At 34.0% G+C, this 27,154-nt stretch overlaps 1 protein-coding gene across 1 annotated transcript; it reads left to right on the top strand.

The window, feature by feature from the left end:
- ARL5B (ADP ribosylation factor like GTPase 5B) lies at nt 1-22,346 on the top strand. The gene is made up of 6 exons (XM_059915306.1): nt 1-313; nt 12,248-12,308; nt 13,878-14,025; nt 16,499-16,582; nt 17,906-18,057; nt 20,247-22,346. The coding sequence occupies exons 1-6, from the start codon at nt 265-267 to the stop codon at nt 20,293-20,295; spliced, it is 543 nt and encodes a 180-aa protein (XP_059771289.1). The 5' UTR covers nt 1-264; the 3' UTR covers nt 20,296-22,346.
- The last annotated feature ends 4,808 nt before the right edge of the window (nt 22,347-27,154 follow it).

Below are 27,154 nucleotides of genomic sequence, written 5' to 3'. Positions count from 1 at the left end.
GGTGGGTAGGTGGGTTCAGACCGAAGGGACTACGGGTCGGCGTTGGGCTCAGTGGACTCGAACAAAGGACTCTCGGGCAGGGACTCGGCACGGCGTTTTCTGACGGGTAGCTGAGCGGCCGATCGCGGCTTCTCCGCCAACCAGTGCTGTCGCCGCGTGGTCCCAGTCGGTTTCTCCTTGGTTCCCCACGGCCAGCGCCGCGGTGGGGGGCCCGGCGCAGCGGCACCTGCTGCTGAGGGAACCCCGTGGCCCGCCCAGGTGCTCATGATGGGGCTGATCTTCGCTAAACTGTGGAGCCTCTTCTGTAACCAAGGTGAGAAGGATGGAGCTGCGCAACGGCTCGAATCCGAGGCAGAGGGTCTAGCCCCCGAAGGGGACAGCCGAGGGGAGACAGGTTTCTAGGTGGACACAAACGTTCTGAGACTCAGAGAAGTGACTTAGTCGAGGAGGTGGGTAGAAACTCACTATTTTAGGCTGGAAGAAGGTGCAACGTGATGGTTGGGAGAAATGGAATGTCAGAAGAGGGGGCATTTGGTGTCCCTGGATCCAAACCAAGAATTTGGGGATTTTAGCGAAGGAAAGCGGAAAGCACCTAATGATACCCGGAGGCACTTGGAGGGCCTTTTCCATCTCTATTAAGCATCCTAAGTCTTGCCCCAGGATAAGTGTCCACCCAGAAAGCAATCAACTTTTTTTTTTTTTAATTACTAATGCTTTTTTGTTTTGCGCCCTGCTCTTTAAGCCAGTGCGCCTTCACGCTCTCTCTGATTTCGCCTGCTTTCCAGGACTCGGGAATGAGTTGTCCTATTGAGATACACCGGTTTCTGGAAATCTTCGTCCTAAACCCTTTATTCCTTTCTTCGATGTTGGAAAACGAAATGCTTTTGTTTCTATGTAGGATATTGCGTATCCGTAATTAGTCTAGAACTGGTTCAGAGACGTCTAAAAGTTGCAAGTCCAAAGGGCCAAGAAGTTGTAAAACCTGTTCTGAGTCAGAGTGAATGAGATGTGATGGCTTCTGAAGAGAGAAAATACCCAGACAGAAAGGGCCGGGAATAGGTAAAGTTTTAGTCATTCTTTTAACGGAGTGTTTTCTCAGAAACTGAAACCAGTTTTAAAACTCAAATAGTTTCATTTTGCATTTAATACCCGGGCGTAATAAAAGCCAGTGTTTTATGATGATACCAATTTTTTACTGCTAATGCGGTATTTTTTCTCTGGATTTAAGAAGTTATGAACAGAATGAAATGGTTTTAGTCACTTGTTCCGTAGGTCGATAAGAATACTAAAATAGCCTTTTTCAAGGTTACAAGTTAATAAAGATAGATATATGCATACGCATATACATGTATACGCATATACATGTGTGTGTATAAACGAAATTACTGCAGATAGCACTTATCAAGTGATTTCAAAGTGGCCAGAGTTTAACTCCATATAGATATTATCCATAAATTTAACACATTTTTTTCAGTAGCTTATATTTTCTAATCCTTGTTACATGAATTTACTATGTAAAGCAGCTTTTTAAGACATGTTTAAAAGTATAAAGATTAATAATCACCTGCTTATCTTTTCCCATAGTTTAAGAAATAAAACATTACCAAAGTCGTTGGTTCTCCCTGTGTAACTTGTCCCATTCCCTTTTCTCTCCTCTCTGTTTTATTACTGTTGTTTATCTTTTTGTTTTTTTTTTTTTAGTCTTTCTTAATCAGACTAGAAGGGAATGAAGGATGTAGAGGGAAAATTCGGCAGATGATGAAAGACATTCATGGGCTACTTTTGTAGTCACATAATTGTTTAGTCCTCGTAAATCCCCATTACTGTTTAGAATTTTTCTTTCCCTTTAACTTCCTTGTTGAAAATTTAGAACTACATAGTGGTTATTCTGTCATTTTATTCCCATTTATTCATGCAACTAACATTTAGTCATAGGCCTTAACCCAGTCATCAGAGTTAGGCCTAGCAGACGGCAAAGGTTACAATACAGAAAAGTTACATAGTTACTTGCTCTCAAAGTACTCAAGAATCAGTAAATGAGACGGATTGGGGAAAAAAAGATGCAGCATGGTAAATTATTTCACAGGTATGTATAAAAGCATGGTGATGGTCAACAAGAAGGAAGTGATTGATTTTTTCTCAGGTGGTTCCTGGAAGACTTTACAAAAAAAGGTATACTTGAACTTTAGCGGTAAGTAGGTGTTTACAAGGCATGCTATGTTATTCTAGGCAGAAGGACTAATACGCAAATGGGAGAGGAATGAAATAGTTTGGTGCATTGAGGGAAGCTGAAAATAGTTTAGTTTGGCTGTATTTTAGTTTGCCTGTGGGGGAGTCAGAGGAGATGAGGTTGGAGAGGTAGCTAGGAGAACCAGATCACAGAGGGCCTTGTGTGTAGACTAAGACGTTGAACTGCAAGCCATGGGAGCCGAGCCATTAGAGTTTGGTCATGTATGTTGTTTTTAAAGCAGGGGAATAATGTGATCAGATTGATACTTTAGTCCTGTATTTTTACTTTCGATATGTATCACCTGACAATCTCAGCATTTTCCATTTTTACCACTGTGACACATCTAATCCAGTGATACTCAAATCACTCAGTCTTGGTCACATAGTATGCCCAGTGCCCCACCTCAGATCAGTTAAATCAGAATGGGGTGGAGCGCCCTGGGCATCAATGCCAAGATGACTCAAATGTACAGGCAGAGTTGACGATGGCTTATATTACCTTAAATACTCCTTTCCCTTATCTTTCTTCCAACATTTTTTCCCTGTAGTATTTTAGAGCACCAAGCATCTTCTCATAAATTTGATACCTTTCTGGGAATAAGTATACTAAAGCATGTATCGTCTAAATAAAGCTGTTACAAACTACGTTCTTAGTCTCTGTGATTTTGTATTGCTTGATTTTAAGCTAGAAGACTGATTACTTCAATGCACTTATCAATTGAAGGAAATAATTTCAAATCTGATTATCTTTGCAGATATTATTGTATATATCTTTGTGTTTGTTTATGTGTGTTGTACAGGCATACCTCAGAGATACTGTGGGTTCGGTTCCAGACTACCAAAATAAAGCGAATATTGCAATAAAGCAAGTCACACAATTTCTTTTGGTTTCCCAGTGCATATAAACGTTATGTTTAGGCTATACTGCAGTCTATTAAATGTGCAATAGCAGTATGTCTAAAAAACAATGTACATATCTTAATTTAAAAATACTTTATTGCTAAAAATTGCTGTCATCTGATAGCACAGGGTTGCCACAAACCTTCAATTTGTAAAAAACGAAATATCTGCAAAGTGCAATAAAATGAGGTTATGCCTATATAAAATACATACGTGTATATCTATCTTTAGATTCACCTCAGAAGTTGAGCGTTCCTTTTTTTTAAACTTCTTTTTAAACTTTCACAGACCTTGGTCTTTTTCTGTCAGTTATTTCTTGTTTTATCCAGAATTAAGAATGAATGGAATATGATTTTAATTGTAGTTCATTTTCAGAACCAAAAACAATGACATTTTAACTTAATTTCATTATCTCATTATTTCTTTCTCATTGGTGAATTTCATGGTATCATTTTGAGCACTGATATCCAATTTGTATGTCATCGTTATTGTTCTTCACTTCTGATGGCTTACATCTGATGTCTCCTGTTAGTATTCTGCTCTTAATTCTGTTCTTTTTGCTAGTTTCAAACACACCAAACTTAAACTTACCACTGTCTGCTCCCTGTTTTCCAGAACCCGCTTTATTCATACCTTCAAATGGTTCAGACTTCTGATCAAATGTCACTCCTCAGAGAGCCCTTTCCTTCCTTGACCACTCTTACCTCCCCAACATTCAGTCTCTATGTCTTAACCCTTTGTTTTTCTGAGTAACGTTTATCACTACCTGTAATCATATAAGTTTATTTGTTTACTTGTTGTCTGTTTCAATAGAAATAAACTCTTTGAGGCATGAACTTTGTCTTATTCGCTGTTATATCCCCAATACAAAAGCTTTTGTTCAATTTTTTGTTTTGTTTTTCAAACATAAAAATTTTATATCGAAGTAACACATACATATTCTTTTTAAAAAGTTATATAATGCTAAAGTCTGAAAATGATGTGTGTTTGTCAGATCTCTTTAATCTCTTAACTTTTTTCCCAACATATACTTCCACATTTCTGGATAATATACGTATGTGGAAATTTTAAACATTGTAATTTTTTTTTTAAGAATTGAGATATAATCAACATATAACATATTTTTTATCCCAGTATAGTATTTTGGCTTAATCCACACTCTATCTTTTCATTTTTGTGACTATAAAGTTTTGTTACTACTGAGCCACAATGTGCTGTAATTATGTTTCCCTTTTTTCTACAGCTTTTTTCCCCCTAGAGTACATAATCATATCTCATTGCCTTAGTTTTCTTTGTACATTTGGCTAAGTCATTTCGTGACATCCAAAAGCTCTCTGTACAGTTTCCACACATCACACCTATCAGATGATTTATCTTTCCTACCCGCCCCCTCAGTATTCCATCCTGCTCCAAACTGGACCTGTTTTTCCTCTGTGCCTGCCACACAGCTGTTCTGGACTTGTCTTTGCTATCATTCTAGGAATTTCCTTTGCTTTTCTGTTTTATTAGAACTTACGTTTTTCTTGCTTTACCCTTACTTTGATGAAGTACATCCTTCAGAAATTTCCTGCAAAGTTGCCCAAAGTGGTCATTTTTTTTGTGATTCCAAATATCTGAAGATATATTGGTCTGTCCTCACTTCTGATTTATAATTGGGCTGGATATAGTTAAGTTGAAAACGTTTCTTTCAGAATTTTGAAGGTACTGTCATTGTCCTCCAGCTTCCAGTGTTGTTAAGACCAGTATCATTCTTTTCTGATTTTTTCCCTCTCTTTGTAGTAGATATTAGAATTTTCCATTTATCCCTGGTATTTTTAAATTTGAAAGAGGTGTGCCTTATTGTGTCTTCATTCATTGGACCTTTTCAACACAAAGTTGCACCTTTTTCCATTGTAGGAATTCTTTCCTTCCTTCATCCCTCCCTCCCTCCCTCCCTCCCTCCCTTCCTTCCTTCCTTTCTTAAATTTAGGATTTCTTCCTCTACTTTTCTGGAAATCTTATTGGTCATATGGCACTAAATTGATTATCAATTATCCTTTTCCATTTTTCTGGTTCTTTTTTTTTGAGTTCTGGGATATTTCCTTTGTCTTCCAATCCTATTGACTATTTTCAGCTATCATAATTCTAATTTATAAAAACTTTTTATTTGCTAAGTTTTTTTATTCTTGTGGCGTTGCTTCATAATGCTGTCTTCTAAGTGTCTTAGTTTTTTTTTTTTTTTTCTGTTTCTATTTATTTTTATATTAGCCCTTCACACTGGAAGCTTTCCCCATAGATCTGTTATAAGTAATTCCATGCATGAATATACCACAGTTGTCTATTCATTTGCATCATGATGAGTTATAATATTGTGAAACTGTTAGATTGTTTTCTAAAGTGGTTATACCATTTTTATACTTTCACCAGCAACATTTGAGGCTTCGTTGCCAGTATTTTAATTTTAGCTATTCTGTTGGATGTGTACTGTTATTATCTCATTTTGGTTTTAATTTGCATTTCTGTGATGATTTTGGGGTGTTAAACACTTCTTCATGTGCTAATTGGCCATTTGTATATCTTCCTTTGCAAAATGTTCAAATCCTTTGCCAGTTTTTTTTTTTTTTTGGGGTCAAAAAAGTTATTCTTTATAATTATTTCTATATCCCAGAATTGAGTCTTTTGTCAGATATGTTTTGTGAATATACCCCCATCCCCACCCCCAGCCTGCAGCTTCCCTATTCATTTTATTAATGGCGATTTTTGCTGAGTGGAAGTTTTTGGTTTTGGTGAAGTCTAATTTCTCTATATATTATTATTTTTTTTAATGGCTGTTACTTTCTGTGTCCTGTTCCTTTCACCTAGAAGCTTTAGCTTTTATGCTTAGGTCTGTGAGCCATCTCAGATTATTTTGAGGTTATGATGTGCATAGGGGTTGGGCTTCATTATCTTTTTACACGGATATCTGCTTGTCCCAGTATAATTTACTGAAGACTTTTCTTTACCAGTGAATTACTTTGGAGTTTTTGTTGAAACTCAGATGATTCTTATCTCTAGACTTTCTCTTCTCTTGCAGTGACTTCACGGTAAATTTTAAAGGTGGTGTCAGTCCCATCTTTGTTTTGTTAAATCTTTTCAAAGAAAAGATTTTAATTTTCTCTATTGTTTCTCTGTTTTCTAATTTACTAATTCTCGTTGTTTATTTCCTTCCATCTGCTTACTTTGAGTTTGCTTTACTCCCCTCCCCCCACCTTCTTAAGGGTTAGCTGGGTGTCATTGTTTTTCTTTCTTTTTCCTTTCATATATAAACATCATTGTTTTTGTTTCTTTTTCCTTTCATATATAAACAGCTGTAAATGTTCCTCTTAAGTACTGCCTTAGCTTTATTCCATAGATTTTAATATATTGTATTTCATTCAGTTGGAAACATTTCAAAAATTTTTTCTTTTTGATTTCTTCTTTGAACTATGGCTTATTTATGAGTGTTGTTATAGTTTCCACATATTTGTTTTTCTTGATAGATTATTTTTGGTTCCAAATTTAATTCCATTGTGGTCAGAAACACGCTCTGTAAGCTTTCCTTTCTTTTTCCCCCCCAGATTTATTGAGACTTTCTATAGTTCATCTAAATGGTCTGTTTTGGTGCATATACCATTTGCGCTTGAAAAGAATGTGCATTCTGCATTTGTCTGCAATGTTCTATAAATGTTTATTAGGTTAAGGTGGTTGTTAATTTTGTTTAGATATTTTATATCTTTATGTGTATCTCTTATAGAGAGCGTATGTTGGGATCTTGTTTATTTTGTCTGGTGTGAAATTCTCTCCCTTTTAATTGGAATGTTTATCCAATTTATTAGTGTGCTTAGATTTATGGCATGGTGAAATGTTAAGGTATACTGTTTTATCATTTGTTTTCTGTTTGTCCCATCTGTGTTTGTTTTGCTATTACTCTATTCTTCCTATCCCACTTTCTTTTGGGTTGACTGTTAATTTTTTTAAGAATTCTATTTTAATTTATTTATTGACTTTTTAAGCAATTCCTTTTCACATTATTTTTATGGTTCTTCTAGGGATCGCAACATGCATTCTTACCTTTTTGCAGTCTACTTAGAGTTAATAATGTAACACTTGTAAAGTGTAAGAACCTTGAGACTGTATATGTCGTTGGATACTCTCTTCCCTTGTCATTTATAACCATACAGCTTACATGTTATTTGTATTGTATCTACATATGTTATAAACTGCACAATACAGTGTTATAATTTTTGCCATAGACAATCACATGTTCTTTAAAGTTTTAAGAGAGGGTAAAATTTTCTCTTATATTTACCCACATTACTATTTTTCATGTTTTGAATTTCCATCTTGTGAATTTCCTTTCAAGCTGAAGAACTCTACCATTTTTGTAGTGTGGTTTTGCAGGTAAATGAATTCTCTTAGTTTTCTTTTATCTGAAAATGTCTTTTTTTTCCTTCATTCCTGAAGTGTATTTTTGCTGAAAATAGCATCTTGGGTTGATTTTTTTTTTTTTTTTTAACTTCATAGGCCTGTAATTTCTTTATCTGTAAAATATGCAAGGTGGCCCAGGTCAGTAGTTTTGTGCATTTTTGGAGACCTGGGTTCCTCAAAGTTGCCATATAGGTAACACATTTGTTGATGAAGAAGTGGGAGAGAAGGAGTAGATCTCACGTTCTGCAGTCTCTTCTAAGCTATGATATTTTATGATTCTATAATTAGTATAATATAAGACAGAGTTTTTTATAGCTCTCCTTTTTCTTTCTTTTTGTTCTTTCCAAGAGGCAGACTGCTCCTCGTTGCTGTCCAGGCCTTCAGGTCTCAGGTTGTGACATCATATCCTCTGACATTTTACTACCTACCTATTGCAATAATGCAAACTTATTTTCTGTAAATGCAATATTTCAAATTTTAAGTCACCAGATTTGGCATAGGGCATTTTTATTTGTTTAGTTATATAGCTGTTTACATACTCTGTTCACATAGGGCTTGTTCTCATTATATAACAATTTTAGTGCAGGTATTATGTATCTAGAAGGTAGCAATCCCTATTTCATGATATTTGGGTGGCTATCTTATATCTCAAAATTAAAAGTTAGTCATTTTGTCATACATTTTAACAATATCCAATTTTAACATGATAAAATAAATGTTAACATATTATTTCACAGTTTATTAACACTGCCAATATTTAGTGCTTCTCTAATGCTTTTCTCATGTTAGTCTGTTTTCATTGTAAAACTACAAATTCTATTTGTTTGGTATCTGTACTAAAACTACAAACAGAGTTTATAAAAGAATTTTTTTAATTGGGTAAAGGGAGAAACTTTTTTTTCTTCTACTTATTTTTTTTGAAGTTCCTTTTTCATCATTTTTCTTGTTAGCCATTTAACCTGTATTTGTCTACAAGCAAGTGAGCTTACTAATTTTCTTTGAAGCTTCATCCTGTATAGTATTTATGTCTTTATGCCTTCCCTAAAAAAAAGAAAAGAAAAGAAAAGTAAAGCCAGCTTTTAAGGAAATCCAAGAGACTAAACACCAAAGCCAAGCCAATAGAGAAACTTATGTGTAAACACTTGGTCAAAATTAAACAAAAGCTCTGTGATGGGACCTTTTCCTTCATTTGATGTAAATAAACTTGCTTTGTGTTGGGCTCTGGAGATGCATCGTTAGTAACACTGGAAATACTCTTCTCACACCTTTGTTGTGAGGAGAGGTGCAGCTTGGTCTCCTGGAAGAGATTTCTCGTGAAATAAGATGCCCAAAGTGACCATCTTGTGGTTTGCAGACATACTTTTAAAACATTTGGATTCCTTATAACTGATTCTTACGGTAATGCTTAACCCAAAATTATTCAGCTATCCACAAATCGTCTTAAATTGTACACACCCCGTCCCCAACACACACATTCCTACCCCTAAGCATGGTCAGCCTATTACTCTAACATCATATTTTTTTTCATAATGTTATTGGAAAACATTGGGAAAAAGTAAATTTTCTATAATTACATTTGTGAAGTCCGTTCTAAATAAAGAATTTAGTATTACCCATGTTATAGTTTGCCCTCTTTAAGGTTAACTGAGAAATAACTGTTTCAATCCATCAACTAAATATTTTGTTTTCATGGAGAGTAATTTGAAGAGTTGGAAGTTAAGAATATATGGCTTACATACACATATTGAGGAGCAGTTGAAGTTGTAAAAGTATACAATTGTATAATTTTCTCCTCATAACTTTAGAAATTTCAATTTTAGTGAAGTGGAAATCTCTGCTTCCTGCTCTGTAAATAAAAATGATGTTAAAACGTTTCATGTTCTTCTCAGTGGCAGCAATTCACAATTTGACCTTTGGCATAAAGGCTTTCTCACCTTAATTTGAGACTGACTTGAACCATAACTGATATATTTTGAAAGTTTTTTTTTTAACCTATTAGATAAATACATAATAAACCATCTTTCCACATCTGCTTTAGTTAATTATGACAGGCAAAGGAAATTGTTTTTATCAAAGCTACTCTATAGGAAATCACTCTGACAGTTACATAGCTTAGTTGATCTTTTGTGTTTCAGTACATAAAATAAGATTTGTATATGGCCTGTTGATTATGCCCAACCAGAAAGACAGCAGTACAGAACAAGCACCCCTGTGTCATGTTTTTCAAGCGTGAGGGCCCCCTTTTAACATCAAGTAATATGCACTACTGTGTGATCGTAGTTATGCTTTTGGTATGTATTGATGTGAAAATTTGATAGAGCACTGTGATTCAATGATACCTTCAAGAAACTTTATACTTGATTAATCTAGACACCACTTGGGGACATTTAAAGCAACATATTAATTTTATTTTCAATAAAAGGAGAATATGTGTCACTTTCCATATTTTTCTCATTGTTCCTTGAATACGTAAAAACTTTACTAACATTTGTGAACTGAATGAAGTCTTTGGTCACTGACATACTCAAGTAGCCGCTAAGTACAACAGAGGCATTTGAAAAAAGAAGGAAGAATTACAGTTGTGCATAGAGTACAAACAGCTTTTATTTTGTACTTGGTTTTTTAGTAAATGCTCTTTGAACTTGATTTTACTCTTATTGTATAGATAATGTTAAAGACATTTTTCAAAGAAAAGATTTAAAATAAACTTCTGGTTATTTCATGCTTTTAAGCACTTAGCTGTTCCTTTATTGTTAATGGTGCTTTTTTATATAAACTCAATTTTAACATCAGAAGATAGGTCTCAGTTTACCTGAAGGATAGATATACATACCTTCATCATAAGACAGAGTTGAAATTTTGTGTTTTGTCTTAACCCCTAACTTTCCTATCAATGAGGAGGAAAAGTCACCTTAAAAAACCTTAAGTTAATCAAACATTTGAAACTTTAATGAAATTCATACTCTATCTACATTCAGGGTTTGTCATTCCTGACTTAGTTTAAACTGGGGACCAATCTTTCAAAATGATGCATTATTTATGAGTTTTACCATCACAGGCCTTCAGTACTGTGATCATCATTATAATACAAATGTGAAGCCAGGGGCAGGCATGTTTGAAAATGGCCCTGGTGTTCACTTGAGTTCAACAATGATGGTACTATCTGGGACTATCTTGCCATTCCCTCCTCCCAGCAGGAGTATCTGCACCCAGGTTGAGATTACCTTTATACTAGTGGCTTCCTTCTCAAGCCGCTGGGACCACGTGGTCTCCAGATCCTGGATAGGTGGAGTTTCCAGCTGTCACCAAAATTTCACCAAAATTTAGAATGTTTTTTCCTCCACTGATAAGAGTGCTCTCATTCTTACACTGTAAGGGACAGAAACAGGGCAACACTTCGATTGGCTCCATTAGAAATTAGGGGATACAAATCAAAAGAGTCAGAAAGAGAGAATGATAGTGAGTTATAATAAGCAAACAAGTTTTATTTCTTTTTTTACAAAGTAGCGCCTGCCATAGTGAAAATAGCCCTTCCAGAGGACCATGTCATTTGTCCTGCATTAGTATAGACAGTGCCTACAGCATGCAGGTCATGAGAAGATAGAAAGATGGTTTGTCATATAAGAACTTGTCTGTGAACTATGGCTCCTCTTTTTGACTGATGCAATATTGATACTTTAGGAATATCAGCTGATATTTGATCAGATGTATAATCAGAATTTTGATATTCATTAGAGGTTAACAAGAGCAGCAGGGATCTGGTATGAAATGTGTCAAATTCACTACAAATCAGTTGATTATGTGCAGAGGTTCTTATGGTGACTTCCTTGCATACCCTGCTGAGTTTCACTAGTAACTTTTTAAGCATTCTGTCCTGGGGAAGAGGAAACTTCAATGTATTCTGTATAGTTTAAAATCTAGAAAAGATGACCTCTGAGTTCTAAGGACGTTTCAAAATATCTACCAAGTAACAGAATAATTAGATGGGCCTTAAAAATCCTTATGAAAGAAATGATACTTTTAGCCCATGGCACCAGAGGGAACTGAAGAGGTTTTGTTGTATACAAAGAGTGGAAAGAGTATCTGCTCAAAAGAGTTATAAAACCCAGATTGAAAAAGCCTTGAAGACTAAGTAATTGCTTATTTATCTGTAAATTAATGGAAGGAATGAAAACTGGTTGAAATTATGTGTCTTATTATTGACAGGGAAAACTCTTTAGTTTTATGTTTTCAATTGTATTTTAAAGTGAAAAGAAAAAATCTTGGTACATGTAGGTTGGAAAACATCTGGCTGTAAAAACAACTTGATAAAAAGCTAATCTGATTGGTAGAGAGGGCAAGCAGGTGTGTAAAACACTTTTTTTTTTTACTTACATTTTAAGTCATAATGTCTCGTCAAGTTTAGTATTTGGGTTTTTCCCCCCAAACTCAGCAAAAGTGACAGAGTTCTCTTGTGCCTCCCTCTTAGCCATCTCCCTCATTCTTTTATAAGAGAGAACATCATAATAGATTGCCTCACTTAAGGCAAGTAGCCTTGACATCATGAAGTTCTCTTTATTTCTGGTATCTTATTCCAGGAATAAACATCCAGTGAATGATTCTCATTAGAGAGCTAACTAACAATCATTGTTGAAAGCATGTAATTGAAGTATGCAGCAGTGTTAAATGCTTATGGTTTGCTTTCTTTTTGTAGAACACAAAGTAATTATAGTGGGACTGGATAACGCAGGGAAAACCACCATTCTTTATCAATTGTAAGTATGGGTGTTTATTTAAACAGTTTTTATTATTTTTGTTATTGGAGCTAATTTTGTATCATTAAAAAGAATGAGATACCATTATAATATAATGGGAAAACTTAAACACATGGTTTTGTGTTTTACCAAACACAAAATTTATTAAAAAGTGAGTAAGGTAAACTGCTGTATGTTTGCTACAGTCAAAAACATTCATCTTTTTCCAGCCTTGAAAGAAAGAATTAATATTAAACTAAAAATAAATGAAGCACACATTCTAGTGCTGGAAGGAAGGAATAAAGTACATTTCGCTTAGTTCTTCCCCCACTGAAGTCCATGTAAATAGATTGATATCGATCTAGGAAGCTATTGCTACTCTCCTGACTAATAGTTCTGGAATTCTTTAACATACCCAGACTTGTCAAATCAAAAGAAATGAAGATCGCCCCTGAAAATATTGCTTTGGTAGCTTGCAACAGGGAGAGGCTTAAGACTTTCAGAGAAATACATTAATACTTTAAGGAAATTTTTTAACAGCCACTTGTCAGACAACCTCCCATTATCCTTTCAGTGCCAATGAAATGATCCTTGTTAAACAGTGGAAATGGATCTGTGTCCCAGGCATTTAACAAATAGTTATAAAATACAGTGCTCTGCGTGCTTCTTATCTCTTCCCACCTCATCTTAAGTACATCAGCTGACAGCTCTCCAGAAATACTTCAATTAAGCAGTACTTAATGTTTTTTTCAGCTACTCTGCTAAAAAGCCACGAACTTATGGCTTGTTGTTTCAGAGTTGAATAACTACTTGTTTTTCTTTAAAACATTCATTCATTGGCCATTATGTAATTTAATATTGACACAGTCTTTGGACATTAGAAATAAACATTTCAGAAACCTGTCATTGTTGAAATAGTTTTGCACACAGCTTCAAAAATACATATATTAAACCCAAATGAGAGTTGCAAGCTTCTTCCAACATAGTACTGACATGTTATAGGCAAATATGTATTTGTTGAATGAATTAATGCTTAACCAATGATTATGATAATACATGTGATATGAGCATCAGTGTTCTAAATAAATTTTCATTTGCCCATAGACTGTAGTTTTGGTTAATAGGCATGCACTGATTTTTATGGTTGAGCCAAGTGTCTTTTCTCACATAGAGAGTCTTTAAAATGATAGCCTGCTATTCAGTGGTTACTACTCTGCAAGTGTTGATGACACAGTCACCTGGAAACTTGCTCTTTCAGGATGGGGGATTGGTTCTGCTCTAACTGATAACAGGGCATGGGGTTATTGGCATTTTGGCCACGAAAATGCAAACTCACACCACACAGTTCCCTTCTATCCAGATCAAGCCTGTAGTTTATTCCATTAAGAGAACAAAAAAACTGCCTTTCTTCAGGAGTTGTTCTTTGTCTAGGTATTTGTTTGCACAAATGTTCTCCAAGGTTCTAGTCTTGTTGCTAGTGATTACCATCATTCGTGCAGGTAAGGAAGATTGATTCGTATAAAAATAGAGATAAAACATGCTTCAGTTTCTCAAGATTTACAAAAGAGTTTTTATGGTGTCTTTTAACAGCTTAATGAATGAAGTGGTTCATACATCTCCAACCATAGGAAGCAATGTTGAAGAAATAGTTGTGAAGAACACTCATTTTCTTATGTGGGATATTGGTGGTCAAGAGTCACTGCGATCATCCTGGAACACGTATTACTCAAACACAGAGGTATACTAAAGTTACTTCCGAATTTGAATGAAAAGAACTAAGGGGTAAACCCAGAAGATAGATAGGCTGTACATAAGGCATAGTGACAGCTCCCTTTTAATAAGATCGTTTTTTGTAAGGAATTTGAGGTTTTCAAATAAAAGAAAAAAGGCAAGTCAGAAGAGTAATGGGAGCTATTATTAGTGGAGTGCTTACTGTTGTCAGGCTCTCTCAATTCATCCTCAGGGCAACACTATAATCTCTCCATTGTTGGAGAAAGCGGACACTAAGATAAATTATATAACTTTCCCCAACTTTATAAGAGGCCCTAGTTAGTTAGAGGAGGAATAAAATATTTTAAGAATAATTTAATATAGGATTTTCAAATAACATGAATTGCACATTCAAATTTTTGGTGAGATTATAATTAAAAAGCAAATGATTTGCAAGCCATCCCCCTAGCATTCTCTGTCACTTATTTTCATCATTGGAGTCAACCTGGGGAACAAATCTGGAATATCTTCTATATCTGTTTTTATTTCTTCTCAGATTTTTTTTTTAAACCATGCAGTGCTATTGAGAGAGGTTTATCTTCAGGAATACTAATGCACAATTGCATCTATAATTTTTCTTTTCAAAGAGGTACACCAAACCAATTACTTTTTCTATAATGAAACCTCTTAAAACTTGGTTTTTTTTTTTTGAGGGGGATTGCAGAGGAGGTGGAAGTGTTGATGCAAGGAATTTTTGGTGAATAAGTTGCCTTTTAAAATAAAAAACATGTATTCCTCTAGATTTATATTGTAATAGCCTACGTGTATGTGTGTATATATTCCAGTGCAGTGTATGACTGGTCAAACCAGATGGCATATCGTAGATAACCAGCAGCTGTGGCAGCACTTAATTTTTTTTCTATTTGCGGGGGAGGATAGGTTGGTAAGCTAATATTTATGGTTATAGGTTAGTTTAATATATATTTCTACAGTAAAATAACGTTCTGAAACTAAAATGTGTTAGAGAGTGAGGGAAGAACAACATTTTAGCATAACTGTTGTTATTTTTCAGAGCTCAGAATTAACCCCAAGTGTGAAAAGAGCAGTTATCTTTGGTGAATAGGTCAAAGTTGGTTCTAACTGATCCATGTATATTGATAGCATTACTAAATGGTAGTTTTTTGAAATTATCAACACTCTAGAAGATTTCGCATGGGTCCAGAAAGACATACATTGTTAGTGACGCCATTTATATGAAATGTTCTTATAAACTATTTCTACAAGAATATCAAAATTACTACAAAGATCCTTTGACCTTTCATGTAGCACACCAGCATGGCACACAGCATTTGCAGTCTTAGATTCCAGGTAGGGATCTTATCTATGTGGTGTTTCTCCTGACCACTTTGTTCACCCTTCTTATCTTGCTTCTTAAATTCTTTGCATGGAGGCATCATCCAAAAGCTGAAATGTCTCCCTTTTAATACAGCAAGTTACAGTTGTTGACTAATTTCTGACACCTTCCTCTCATTAATTTAGAGTTACTTCCCCATATTCTGTCTATTCTGACTTTGCCATGTTTCTTATATTTATCCCCTCTATTTTCTTTCCTTTTATCTCTTTCTAAGCCCTTGTTAGTTTATATTCAGGTTACTCTAGTTGTCTCTTTCCCTAATTGTAAAGTCATTTGAACAATCTGATTCTACCCTTCCTGTCTGTTTATTTTACTCACTCCTCTTCTATAACCCTCAAAACCACTTAATCTCATTTCTTAACTTTTTCTTCTGCATAAAATTTTCAATTTAGGGGCCCTTTCTCACTGTATCTTCTTATTTTTCTTATCAAAGATGCTTTATTTTGAATGTGTAACACACCTTTTTTCATTTACACCATTACCAATAGCTTTCTCCTGTTCTCTTTGCACTCTTCTTTAATTTCACCTGCATCTTCTTTAGAGTATTATTAACAACCAAGTATATATATATTTCTATTTACCACATTTTTCTTGCCTTTTTATTGTTGATATTTTATGTAAAAATGTCTTATTCATTAGTTGTTTTAAAAATGTGTTTCTCTTTTTCTTTGAAACTAACTTCTTTCTAATAGGCAGGAGACTGTCTTAAATAATTATTGTTTGCTTGAATGACTACAGAGTACTTTTAAGTTTTAGTGAAAGAATAAATTACTGTGACTTTCTTTTTAAAAATTTTTTTACCTGCATTTTAAAATAAATCTTAGTACATATTAGGGCATATTGTATATTCAAACATCACCTTTTCCAGCATGGTTTTTATTTGTTGAAGTTTTGAGTTATTTTTCTTATTAACATTTGGATTTTACTGCTTGATGTGATTCAGTATAATATAAACTCTTTATGATGAAAAAGCAGTGGACCATTTTATAGTGATGATGTTGTCATAATAGAAAGTACTTCTAGCACTTAGTTTTGCAGAAAACTTCAACATCCTATTTAATTTTCGTTCTTTTTACTTGTCTTCTAGTTCATCATTCTTGTGGTTGACAGCATTGACAGGGAACGACTAGCTATTACGAAAGAAGAATTATACAGAATGTTGGCTCACGAGGTAAATTTTGAAAAGCAAACGTAAAACAAATGGAGTAAGATATCTGTACACTGGTTTAGCTTTTTCACAAAGATTAATGTCCTCTGCTGTTGATTATTTCATCATTAACAAAGTTTTATATATCAAATTGATTAAAGTCATGCAGTCAAAAATTTGTAATACTTTTTCAAACTTAAGAAAACCCAACACATTAATTTGGAGACTAATACCATTACTGAAAATATTTTTCTAAGTTAGAACTACTTAGTCATGCCTTTAAAAGTCTGATAAATTGAGGCAAGAGAAAGGAAAATTTAAGGTTTTTTTCCTCCCTACAGTTTATAATAACTGAAAATTCTTTAGTGAATAATTTGGGATCATTTAATTCTAAATAGTTCATATATATGAAAGACTTAGATAATAAAACACATTCATGCACCCACTAGTCAACATAAGGTATTAATTATCTTATGAGACCTCTTCAGTCTGATTTCCTTCCCTTGTCTCTCAGAGAATGCTAAAAGAATTCCACCATCCTAAAAGTAGTGATTATTATTCCTGTGCGTATTTTTATATTTTTTACTACGTTTTTATGTACTTGTCAGTTCTACAGAATATTGTATTTCATGTTCATAAAACTTTGTATGATGGTATTGTGTGTGTGTGTTTGTGTGTGTAGTCTTTTTGTAACTTGGTTTTGGAGGGTTTTTGCACAACACAGTGATTTATCCATGGTAGTACGTACAACTCTAGTTCATTCCTTTTAACAACTACATAGTATTTCACTGTAAGAAGATACCACACTTGATCTGTTCTTCTATTAATGAACATTTAAGTTACTTCTAATGTTTTGATAGTATAAACAATTCTGCAGTGAACATTAATCACTGAGCTTAGGTTGTACAAAGACTTTAAGTAGTAAGTATTGCCCAGCCCTTACCTTCAGTACTCTCCTTTAAATTTTGGAGAAATTCTGTAGTATTTGGCAGTGTATACTGTATTTGCCTATTAGAATATTGCTCGTATAGTTTTAAGTCATTATTTCAGATTCAGGTTTATTTTACTTTTAGTTTGACCCATTTGGCCCAATAGTAGAAAAATAATTTTTAATATCTAGTTTATATTAATCTGTCTTTGTTAGAGTAAATCATTAAATCATGGTTATTTGAGGTCATTTATTTTTATTTCAACAAAATTTTTATATTACATAGTAGTGCCTGATTATTTTAAAGTAGAGAGATTTCATTATAATTGTTCAGTAGGGCATATTTTATCCTCCTGCTTCATTACTTTAATTTGAATTGTGATATTTCACATATTAGAAATATTTCATGTTGATTGCAGGATTTACGGAAAGCTGCAGTCCTTATCTTCGCCAATAAACAGGATATGAAAGGGTGTATGACAGCAGCTGAAATCTCTAAATACCTCACCCTCAGTTCAATTAAGGATCATCCATGGCACATTCAGTCCTGCTGTGCTTTAACAGGAGAAGGGTAAGTACTCATCAGTGTGAGCGGAGGTATGACTTCTTTCAAATTTCTTGCAACTTTTTTCGGCCAACTTGCTTTCTTCTTTGAATCCTGTTCCATTTTTGTTCTTAAAGATAGATTTTATATTGTGTCTCAGGCTTACAAGGTTGGAATAATTTTAGTCAATTACTATTGTTAAATTACAATTTAACAAAGTTACTGACAAATTTTTTGTAACGTTTAGTGTAAATGGAATGTTTCACCAAAAAAGGGCAAGAACAAACTTTTGAATTAAGTTTTCACCATCTAGATTTTCAGTTGTTGTTCATTTCTTGCTTTTATCATTCACTAACTGGGAAAAAACTGTAATGTCACCTGAATGAAAGAGGAAGCTTCAAAAAAATTTCACGTTTTCTGCAAGGGCTTAATTAAGCCTAAACTCCCAGCTTTCCACAAGAGTGCATCTTCTTTATTATCAGGAGTCATTTTGGGAGGCATGCTTCTAAACAACAAACATTTAAGATAAACGCCATTCTAATGTATTCCTCCTTTCCTAAGAATTTGAGATTGGACATAGTAGGCCAAGGAGAACCCAGTGTGTTATATATGGTTTACCCAGTTTATTTCTAGGAACTTATTCATCTCCAAATCAAACTGACCTTCTCATTATTTCTCATACTAGAAATAGCTTGTAATGTAATAGCTGTATGTTGACTTTTTTGACCTGTACTTTTAAGACTAGGCCATAAGCACTCCATTCTTTAGCATTTAGGAGAGTAGGGTGAAATTCCTGCCATCTTTCTATTAGTGGTTTCAGTTTAGTTAATTTTTTTAAATTTTTCATAAATAAGCATTTATTTATTAATAAATCTTAATATTAAACATAAATACTCAGTGCTAGCGCTGGGTTCTGGGATCATCAAAATGAATAAGATCTCATCTGTAGTCACAGTCTGATGAATTCACAGTCTGATGGTTCAAAAAAGGGAAACATTACAATAGCCAAGACATGGAAACAACCTAAATGTCCATCGACAGATGCATGGACAAAGAAGATGTGGTACATAGTACTCAGCCATTAAAAAGAATGGAATAGTACTCAGCCATTAAAAAGAATGAAATAATGCCCTTTGTAGCAACATGGATGGACCTAGAGATTATCATACTAAGAGAAGTAAGTCAGACAGAGAAAGACAAATATCATATGATATCACTAATATGTGGAATCTAAAATACAATACAAATCAACATATCTACAAAACAAAAATAGACTCAGATATAGAGAACAGACTTATGGCTGCCAAGGTTGGGGGGAGGGGAGGGAATGAGAGTTTGGGATTAGCAGAGGCAAACATATATATAGGATGGATATATATAGGATGGATAAATGACAAGGTCCTACTGTATAGCACAGGGAACTATTATATATTCAATATTCTGTGACAGACCATGGTGGAAAAGAATATGAAAAAATTTATATATATATATATATATCTGGGTCACTTTGCTGTACGGAAGAAAGTAACACAACATTGTAAATCAACTATACTTCAGTAAAATTAAAATTTAAAAAAAAGGGGAATCAGTCCAGACAGAGAAGTGTCAGTGTAAAAATGTATACTGCATCCAAATATTGGTGCCTCCATCTTCTGGCCATGGAATGGCTGTAGCTCTTCGCACAAGTTTCCAAGGAGGAGGACCAGGGAGGCGGCATCACATCAGGATCAGCAGAGGCCTGATCTGGGCAAGGTGGCTGCAGCGTGGGAGACCCCCGGCTGGTCACTCAGCCACGTGGCCACCATTTTCTCCCGCATCCATTCACCAAGCCACCAAGCATGCAGTGCGACATCTGCCATTCCAGGCGCACCTCGCTGCTGGGAGCAGAGACCCCCAAACCCTGAGCCCTCAGTTTAGTTAATCTTAAGGCGGGGGTGGGATAGTTATAGTCTTAATGGCAAAACCCCCAAAGCTGTATCTTCAAGATGAGACTAAAGCAGTTTCTCACAAATCTCAACTGATTAGTACCATTTTGTTTATATAATCTTACACTTAAAAAGTCTACTTATTATAGTGTTACCTGAATGTGGGCAGTTAAATGTATGAATAATTACTGTAATACCAACTTTTGCGTAAGACTTGAAAATAATAAGTATGCTTTCAATTTTTAAGTATAAAGGTTTTCATTTTGAAAATACCTTTGTCTTTTGTTTCAGGTTATGCCAAGGTCTAGAGTGGATGACCTCCCGGATTGGTGTGAGATAACTTTTTGCTCGAAAGAGACTCTCTATTTATTCTGTGACATGAACATTTTTCCTAGTACCTTTGGCTGCTAAGGCAGCAGCATGTTTAATTTATAACAACACAAACCTCTATGAGCAACACTTGAATCAAGTGCAGCTGAACTGGAACATAAAAGATTTTTTCTTAACTTTTTTTTTAATGCACTAATCTTCAGTTGGATGAACATAATGTATAACTATTTTCAGCAACAGAATTCTTCTGACTGCTTATTCTAATTATTCAACGACTGCCTTGTTAGAAATGTTTATCATATGTTTAATGTTTTCTGAAGTATTGTAATAACTTTAATGACCAGTTTCTTTCATTTCTTGACTGCCCCCTCCCCCCACCAGATAATTACTGGCTTGACAGACTAGTAGTGGAAATTATCAGGTATTGTTTGCAAACTTACCCAGCACTAAATATTTGCTCCCTCTGTAAACTACTTATCATTTGGACAGAACTTATTGTATATGAGACAGAAATATGCCTAGAAGATATATATATAAGGGGGAGGATGAAACATCATGAGAACTGCCTTTAAATGAGTTAATGTCCCCCACATTATTGCAAGTCATGGAATAATTTTAAGTTTCTATTAGCATGGAAATTAAGTAGGCTATTTATCTAAAAGAATTAAGTTCACTTTTCTGCCTGCAGCACAGGATTAGTTTTGATTAAAAACTAATCAAAATAAAATACTTATTTCAAAGCCCAACTTTGATAGTAAATATTTTGAATAAATCTGGTATTTTTAAGAATGTCACATTATTCAATGCATATATAACAATCGGAAGTTACTAAAGCATACCAGCACTAAAATTAAAACAAGACACTTGGAATATATTTTACTATCAATTACAAACAACTTTATTATCAGCAAAAATTTCAACTATTCCATTTGCAAGGGGCACCACATCTGCTTTGGGCAATAGCTAAAGCAGGAATACAAGCAGTTCATTTTATTTCTTAGAATTTGAAATTGTATCTATTACAGCATTTCTACCACCAGCAGTATATTACTTAAAAAACCATATGGCTTTCCTTGAATTTGTTTGAGGTTGTAGTGTAATACGCTTGAAACAACTGACATTTGTATAATTATGCCTGATGTTCTAAAATCTTTTGCTGGATAATAGGAAACTGCTGAATTTAATCATGGCTTTTAGAATCTTACTGTGAGACTCAAGTTTAATACACTAACAACTTAAAAATTTTTTAAACAGTTAAAAACTCATAATCTAGCAAAAGTATACTTATTGGATAGCATTAAAACATTTTCAAGGCAGTCGTCTAATATGAACAATAATCTAAATAGTGCATACCTTAAGAGGGAGGACAGGTATTGTAATTTTGATCCTCTTTATTTCAAATGTGTGATTTTGCTATTATGAAAGGGATAAAACACATACATAGAGAATACTACTTTATTTTTACAGTATTTTTCTTTCATCTGGGTCAAAAATAGGATTCAGTGTTCATAAGAACATCAGTACCTGTTCAAAAGTAATACTTTAATTTTAATATTTTTTATCATAAGTTGGTTTAAATTTTGCTGTTTTCAGTTATACTTGATTTATTATATTTAGTCTAATTAATTTAGTTGAATGTGGTAGCATTTTTCTGATTTCTGTTTAGTGGTAGCACACCCTGGAACTGGAAGTGACCAGAGGAAAGCTTTCTGGGCTTTGGGAAGCAGTTGTTCATTAACCTTGTTCTGAACCTTTTTCTTAGTGATTCTATACCAGGTAGAGGATAAATTTTGTTTTTAATATAATGCATAATCAAGAACATGAGAGAAAAGCAGACATGAATCAATATGGATGCTTTGTGGTGTGTATGTGGTGGTGGGGCAGGAGAAATTATGATAGCACACTTTGCCAGAATTTCTATCTTGGTTGTATAGTTTAGCCATGAATACTGAGGATAATTCTCTGAATTCTGTCCTGAGAAAAATCATATTTAATATTCCTGTATTTGTTGTTATGAAATCTTTCTTGTATCTAATAAGATTGGCTGGCTCCATTTTCTTCTGTCAAATTATATGGTTATTTTTTTATATTACCGCATCAGCATTATATTGAAAGTGTTAATAGTTGATTGTATTTTGTCAAACTACTAGTATAAACTCAAGTTTTCAATTTGATTTTTAAAATACAATTTATTTTATTTTCTAAATCCTTTTTGAAAAACAGTTTGTTGTTTTTGGATTAGAAATAATTTATGTTAGCTGTGTGTTGAAGATGAAATCAACATCCAACTAGGTTTTATGCCAACGATTGGGAAAAGTTCGTTAGAAAATTCATGTAAGACTTTTTAAAAGTATTTTATAGGTTCTCATTAGATATTTCCTCTTACAGTAATATGAAAACTGATTACCCTTTACTCCAAGAGAATATTTTGACTCAAGCACGTATCTAACACTAAAGCATTGATTCTGACATTTATTGAAAATCAACCAACTATAAGATATTGTCTGATGAAAAATGTAAATTTGTGATTAGTGCCTTTATTCATATTTTGAGATAAGTTCTCAATTTTGTATTATACCTGTTCTTTAGAAGTCATATTAGCAGGTAATTAATTTAACAATGAAATAGTTTGGCTTTCACTCTCCCCAATCAATCCCTCAATTGCCTAGCGAAGTTTCTAATAAGTGGTGGAAAGCAGGGGATCCACCCATGTTACTTTCGGGAGATTTTTCTACATTTTGTTTTTAATTTGAAGATAAAGAAACTAAATTTTAACAAACCTTTTGTTATAACTAAAATGTAACTGCTACCCTTGTAAGTTCAAGGCATTTTTCTTAATTTTGAACATGTTGCATTCTTCATATTTAAACCCATCTTTCTTATTGAAGCCCATCTGAGAACTCTTTTAGAATTAATAAGCCCTTTTATATGGGAACATACTGCATATTTTGTATTGTTAGTGTAATTTAATTCCTTAAAATTTGAAATAATATATCTATAATCTATTGAATAACACGATTAAATACAAAGTTTTGCTTTTAGGTTCTTTGGTAGTATGCTTAAAGGTATAATTTTATTCTATATTCATTAGAGGAATGATAATAAATTGAAATTTCATTGTTAAAAATCATTTTTAAAATGGATGCTACTTCTGTAGCTGTAGTCATTTTGATTAAGCATAAATTAACTTTCATTATCTATAGCATAAAGAGAAAATAATTATTTTCCTATGGAAACAGTGAGTGATATAGGCAGTGCTGTAAACATTATTCTCTGAAGAGTTATGGGGAGTCACAAGGCAAAGAAAATTTTAGAACAATAAAAGCTTTATTTTTAAAAAAATATTTTTGATGTAGTATCCTAGGACAAATTATAAATGGAATTGTCTCTGACTAGCACTCATTTAATTCTTAACTATGTAAAACAATACCAGTAGAAAAATGTACTGGTATCATACCTAGAATAGATGAATTCCATTGACATTTATCTTTGAAGACCAACTTAATGAACCTAACTTTTCATCTATGGCTTTGGATCCAAAACATTTCATATCTAGTTCCCTTCTAAAGGATCTTTTATATTTTGTCAGGGTAAAGTCACTTCAAGATACAGCATGATGACTTGTATCTAGTGGAATATTGTGCTGGCTATCTAAAGAAGTAGGTTTGAATCTTAATTTGGCCGTGACCTGTTTTACCTTAGACAATTACTATCGTTCATGGCCTTCCTACTATTTTTCCCATACTGAGGAACTTAAACTAGAGCACCAACACATCTTTTGGCTTTAAAATCCTGAACCTTTATACACTACTACTAAAAACTAAAAAACAAACACAAAAAACAAAAAACAAAAAAAACAAACCAAATGAGGGAAAGACATGTAATATGAAATTACGTTTATTTTTATCTATTATTTGATTCCCACCTCATTATCATTTCATTTAGTATATGAATACAATCAAATAAGAAAACAAAGCATCAACTAGTAACTGCTACTCCACTTAAATTGAGCTAATAGTTACTGACAATGCAAATAAGAAAATAAGCCATATTGCTAAGAAGATGATATTTAATCTACTTATAAAACACCAGTGTATATTGGAAATACTCTCTTCTAGAAAATATCTTGCTTATTTTCCTGGCTTTTACTAACTGGATGCAAGTGGTTAGTTTGTTCAGAGTTTATTGGCTTTAGAGGCTGCCCCAAGCTCCAGTTCTGTTTGACTTTCCAGTACTGAAAAGGATAGTGCAGTGAGGATGTCAATATTTTACAGATGTCTGTATAAATCTGAAAGTAGTTTATATTCAAGGTTAGTGTTTTCAGTAATGTCTCATCCTTATTCATTTAGCATTATTGTGACGACTGAAATCTAAAAGCCAGTTTCCCAAAAAGTATTTTTTAAGAGTTTCAGGTAACCAGAGCTAAATAGAGAAGGCCAATAAAAAAAAATCTTTTTTCAGCTACTTTGTTTTAAATTTAAAGTAGAAAAAATATTGTGTTCCACAGACCTAAAATCAGCTTTAAATGTATAAGGTCTAGTGAAATGTTTGGGAAATGTTAATTGGAGGTTTAGAGGCATACCTAGAAACAAAAGTCAGAGAACTTGAGAGTAAAGATTAATATGAGATAAAAAATCTTCAATAGAAAATTTGAATGAAAACACTGAATTGCCCTCATTCAAGGACTCAAAATTACTAGAAAATTCAGTATTTTACTATAGAACTGGATGGCCTATATTATTTTTAATGTGACCAAAGGACTGAAGACTGATCAGGTTTCTAGAATTTGGGAGTGTAGTCAGAGAGTGGCACCTTTTGCATTTTTATAAACCAGTAATCTACCTTCTTCCCTAGAAATGGAGAAATAATAAAATGTGCTGTGCCTATCTTTTGGAATAGAAAACAAAATTCTAGAAGAATGGAAATGTTCTCTTGCACAAACTTGTACATTTTTAATTAAAAAATTACCTCATTTTTCAGTCCATAAGGTGCTTTGCTCCAGTCTGTGGGATGTTGCACAATCCCATAAAAATCCCCTTCACCCAAACTGTATTTGAAATATGCAAAATTCACAACTAAGGGATAGCATTCCTTGGAGATTTTGTTTTCTTTTACTCTTGTTTACCACTAGCAGGGCTAACATGGTGTAGCAGATCCACATACTGTCTTCATTAAAGCACATGGGCAAGTGCATAGTCAATATTTAATCAGTTTAATTAAAATCAAGTAAGGGAAAGGAAAAACTCTAAAATTTGATTGATTTTATTATACTGTGAATATATTTCCATCAGTGTTGGTAAGATATCAAATGACTATCAGTTGGTGTTGGTTATGTTTATAATTTATTTGCATATTTTAGCCCTTTTCATAAGAGACTATAATCATTTTAATCTTCTTACATTTTCCTTCAGGAAATGCAGGGATTCTACAGCCCCTATTTTGTTCTCTTGGAGTAAACTGTTCAGTGTAGTTATGAAAACTTTTCATTTTGACTTTTTTAAAAAGTTGAGCTGCTATTTCATTAAAAGTGTGAAATAAAATGACGGTTATGATATTTCCAATTATGTAATAGTTATAAATTTTACCCTATTCATCTATTGTACAGAGCATGGTTAAAAAAACAAAAACTAAAACTAAAAGCAGTTACAGCCTTGCTCTTGCGATTGTTCTATCAGAACATAATGATTATAATTACACATTGCCATCTTAATATAAATTGGTGCTTTAGAGCATTAAAGAGGAAACAGCAGGCCCTATATACTTCTTGCCTCAGAATGTAAAACTACATTAAAGTGTCTATTTATATTTATGTTCATTTCTTAAGGTTTAAATACAAATTATTGTTATCCATCAAGCTTCAGGCTTTCTGCAAACACTGTAACAATATCTTAGCTAATCAGCTTGGTCAAATGAAGATGGTGTTAATAAGGCCAAAATTATGAATTGGATCTCTCTGGGGGCCCCCTGGTATCGTACAGAGGAAAAAAATGTCTTTCAGAGCCACAAACTGTGCTTCTTAAACCCAACCAAACAACTGAGATGTGTGCTGTTGGTTCAATATATAAGCATTAATAAAATTAAAAGAACAAACAAATTAATGCATTCACATCATCACTTCTTGAAAGTGGTTCAAAGCACGTTCTTCTAATGGTGGGTTGTTGAAAAGACATGTTTTAAATTTTTAATAACTTTATTACTGTCATAAAATGCTTCTATATGTTAAGTTTAGGTTACTGGTACTCATAATTTTTTACTTCTGCAATTATGCTGTAATGAGTTGCTTGCATGCCTACTTACCCAAGTGAAAGGATGCTGTTTGCTCTGGAATGTTCATCTTTTAGACAGGTTTTGGCTCATTTGCAGTCATGGTGCAATACAGTGTAACATTCATTTGTTTTCAGTCAACAGTTTTATTTTTGTCATAATAAATAATTACTTTTCCAATATGACGTGAACCGTGTTTTTTTTTTTAAGATAAAATTTGTTTTAACAATCTTGCTGCAAGTGATAGAAACTCACCTAGGCAAACAAACAGAGGAATTTTTATGATTAAGAATGAGGTGGGGGCTTCCCTGGTGGCGCAGTGGTTGAGAATCTGCCTGCCAATGCAGGGGACACGGGTTCGAGCCCTGGTCTGGGAAGATCCCACATGCCGCGGAGCGACTAAGCCCGTGAGCCACAATTGCTGAGCCTGCGCGTCTGGAGCCTGTGCTCCGCTGAGCCTGCGCGTCTGGAGCCTGTGCTCCGCAACGGGAGAGGCCACGATAGTGAGAGGCCCGCGCACCGCGATGAAGAGTGGTCCCCACTTGCCGCAACTAGAGAAAGCCCTCACACAGAAACGAAGACCCAACACAGCCATAAATAAATAA

The sequence above is a fragment of the Balaenoptera ricei genome, chromosome 2, assembly GCF_028023285.1.
Source record: "Balaenoptera ricei isolate mBalRic1 chromosome 2, mBalRic1.hap2, whole genome shotgun sequence".
NCBI lineage: Eukaryota > Metazoa > Chordata > Mammalia > Artiodactyla > Balaenopteridae > Balaenoptera > Balaenoptera ricei.
The sequence above is the reverse complement of the archived record's forward strand: the minus strand, read 5'-3'. Positions and strand labels throughout refer to the sequence as shown.

Excerpts from the sequence above, each read along its gene's own strand:
- ARL5B (XM_059915306.1), top strand. The coding sequence starts at position 265 with ATGATGGGGCTGATCTTCGCTAAACTGTGGAGCCTCTTCTGTAACCAA. Across the intron at positions 12,309-13,877 it reads ACCACCATTCTTTATCAATT|CTTAATGAATGAAGTGGTTC; the intron begins GTAAGTATGGGT and ends GTCTTTTAACAG. Across the intron at positions 14,026-16,498 it reads CGTATTACTCAAACACAGAG|TTCATCATTCTTGTGGTTGA; the intron begins GTATACTAAAGT and ends CTTGTCTTCTAG.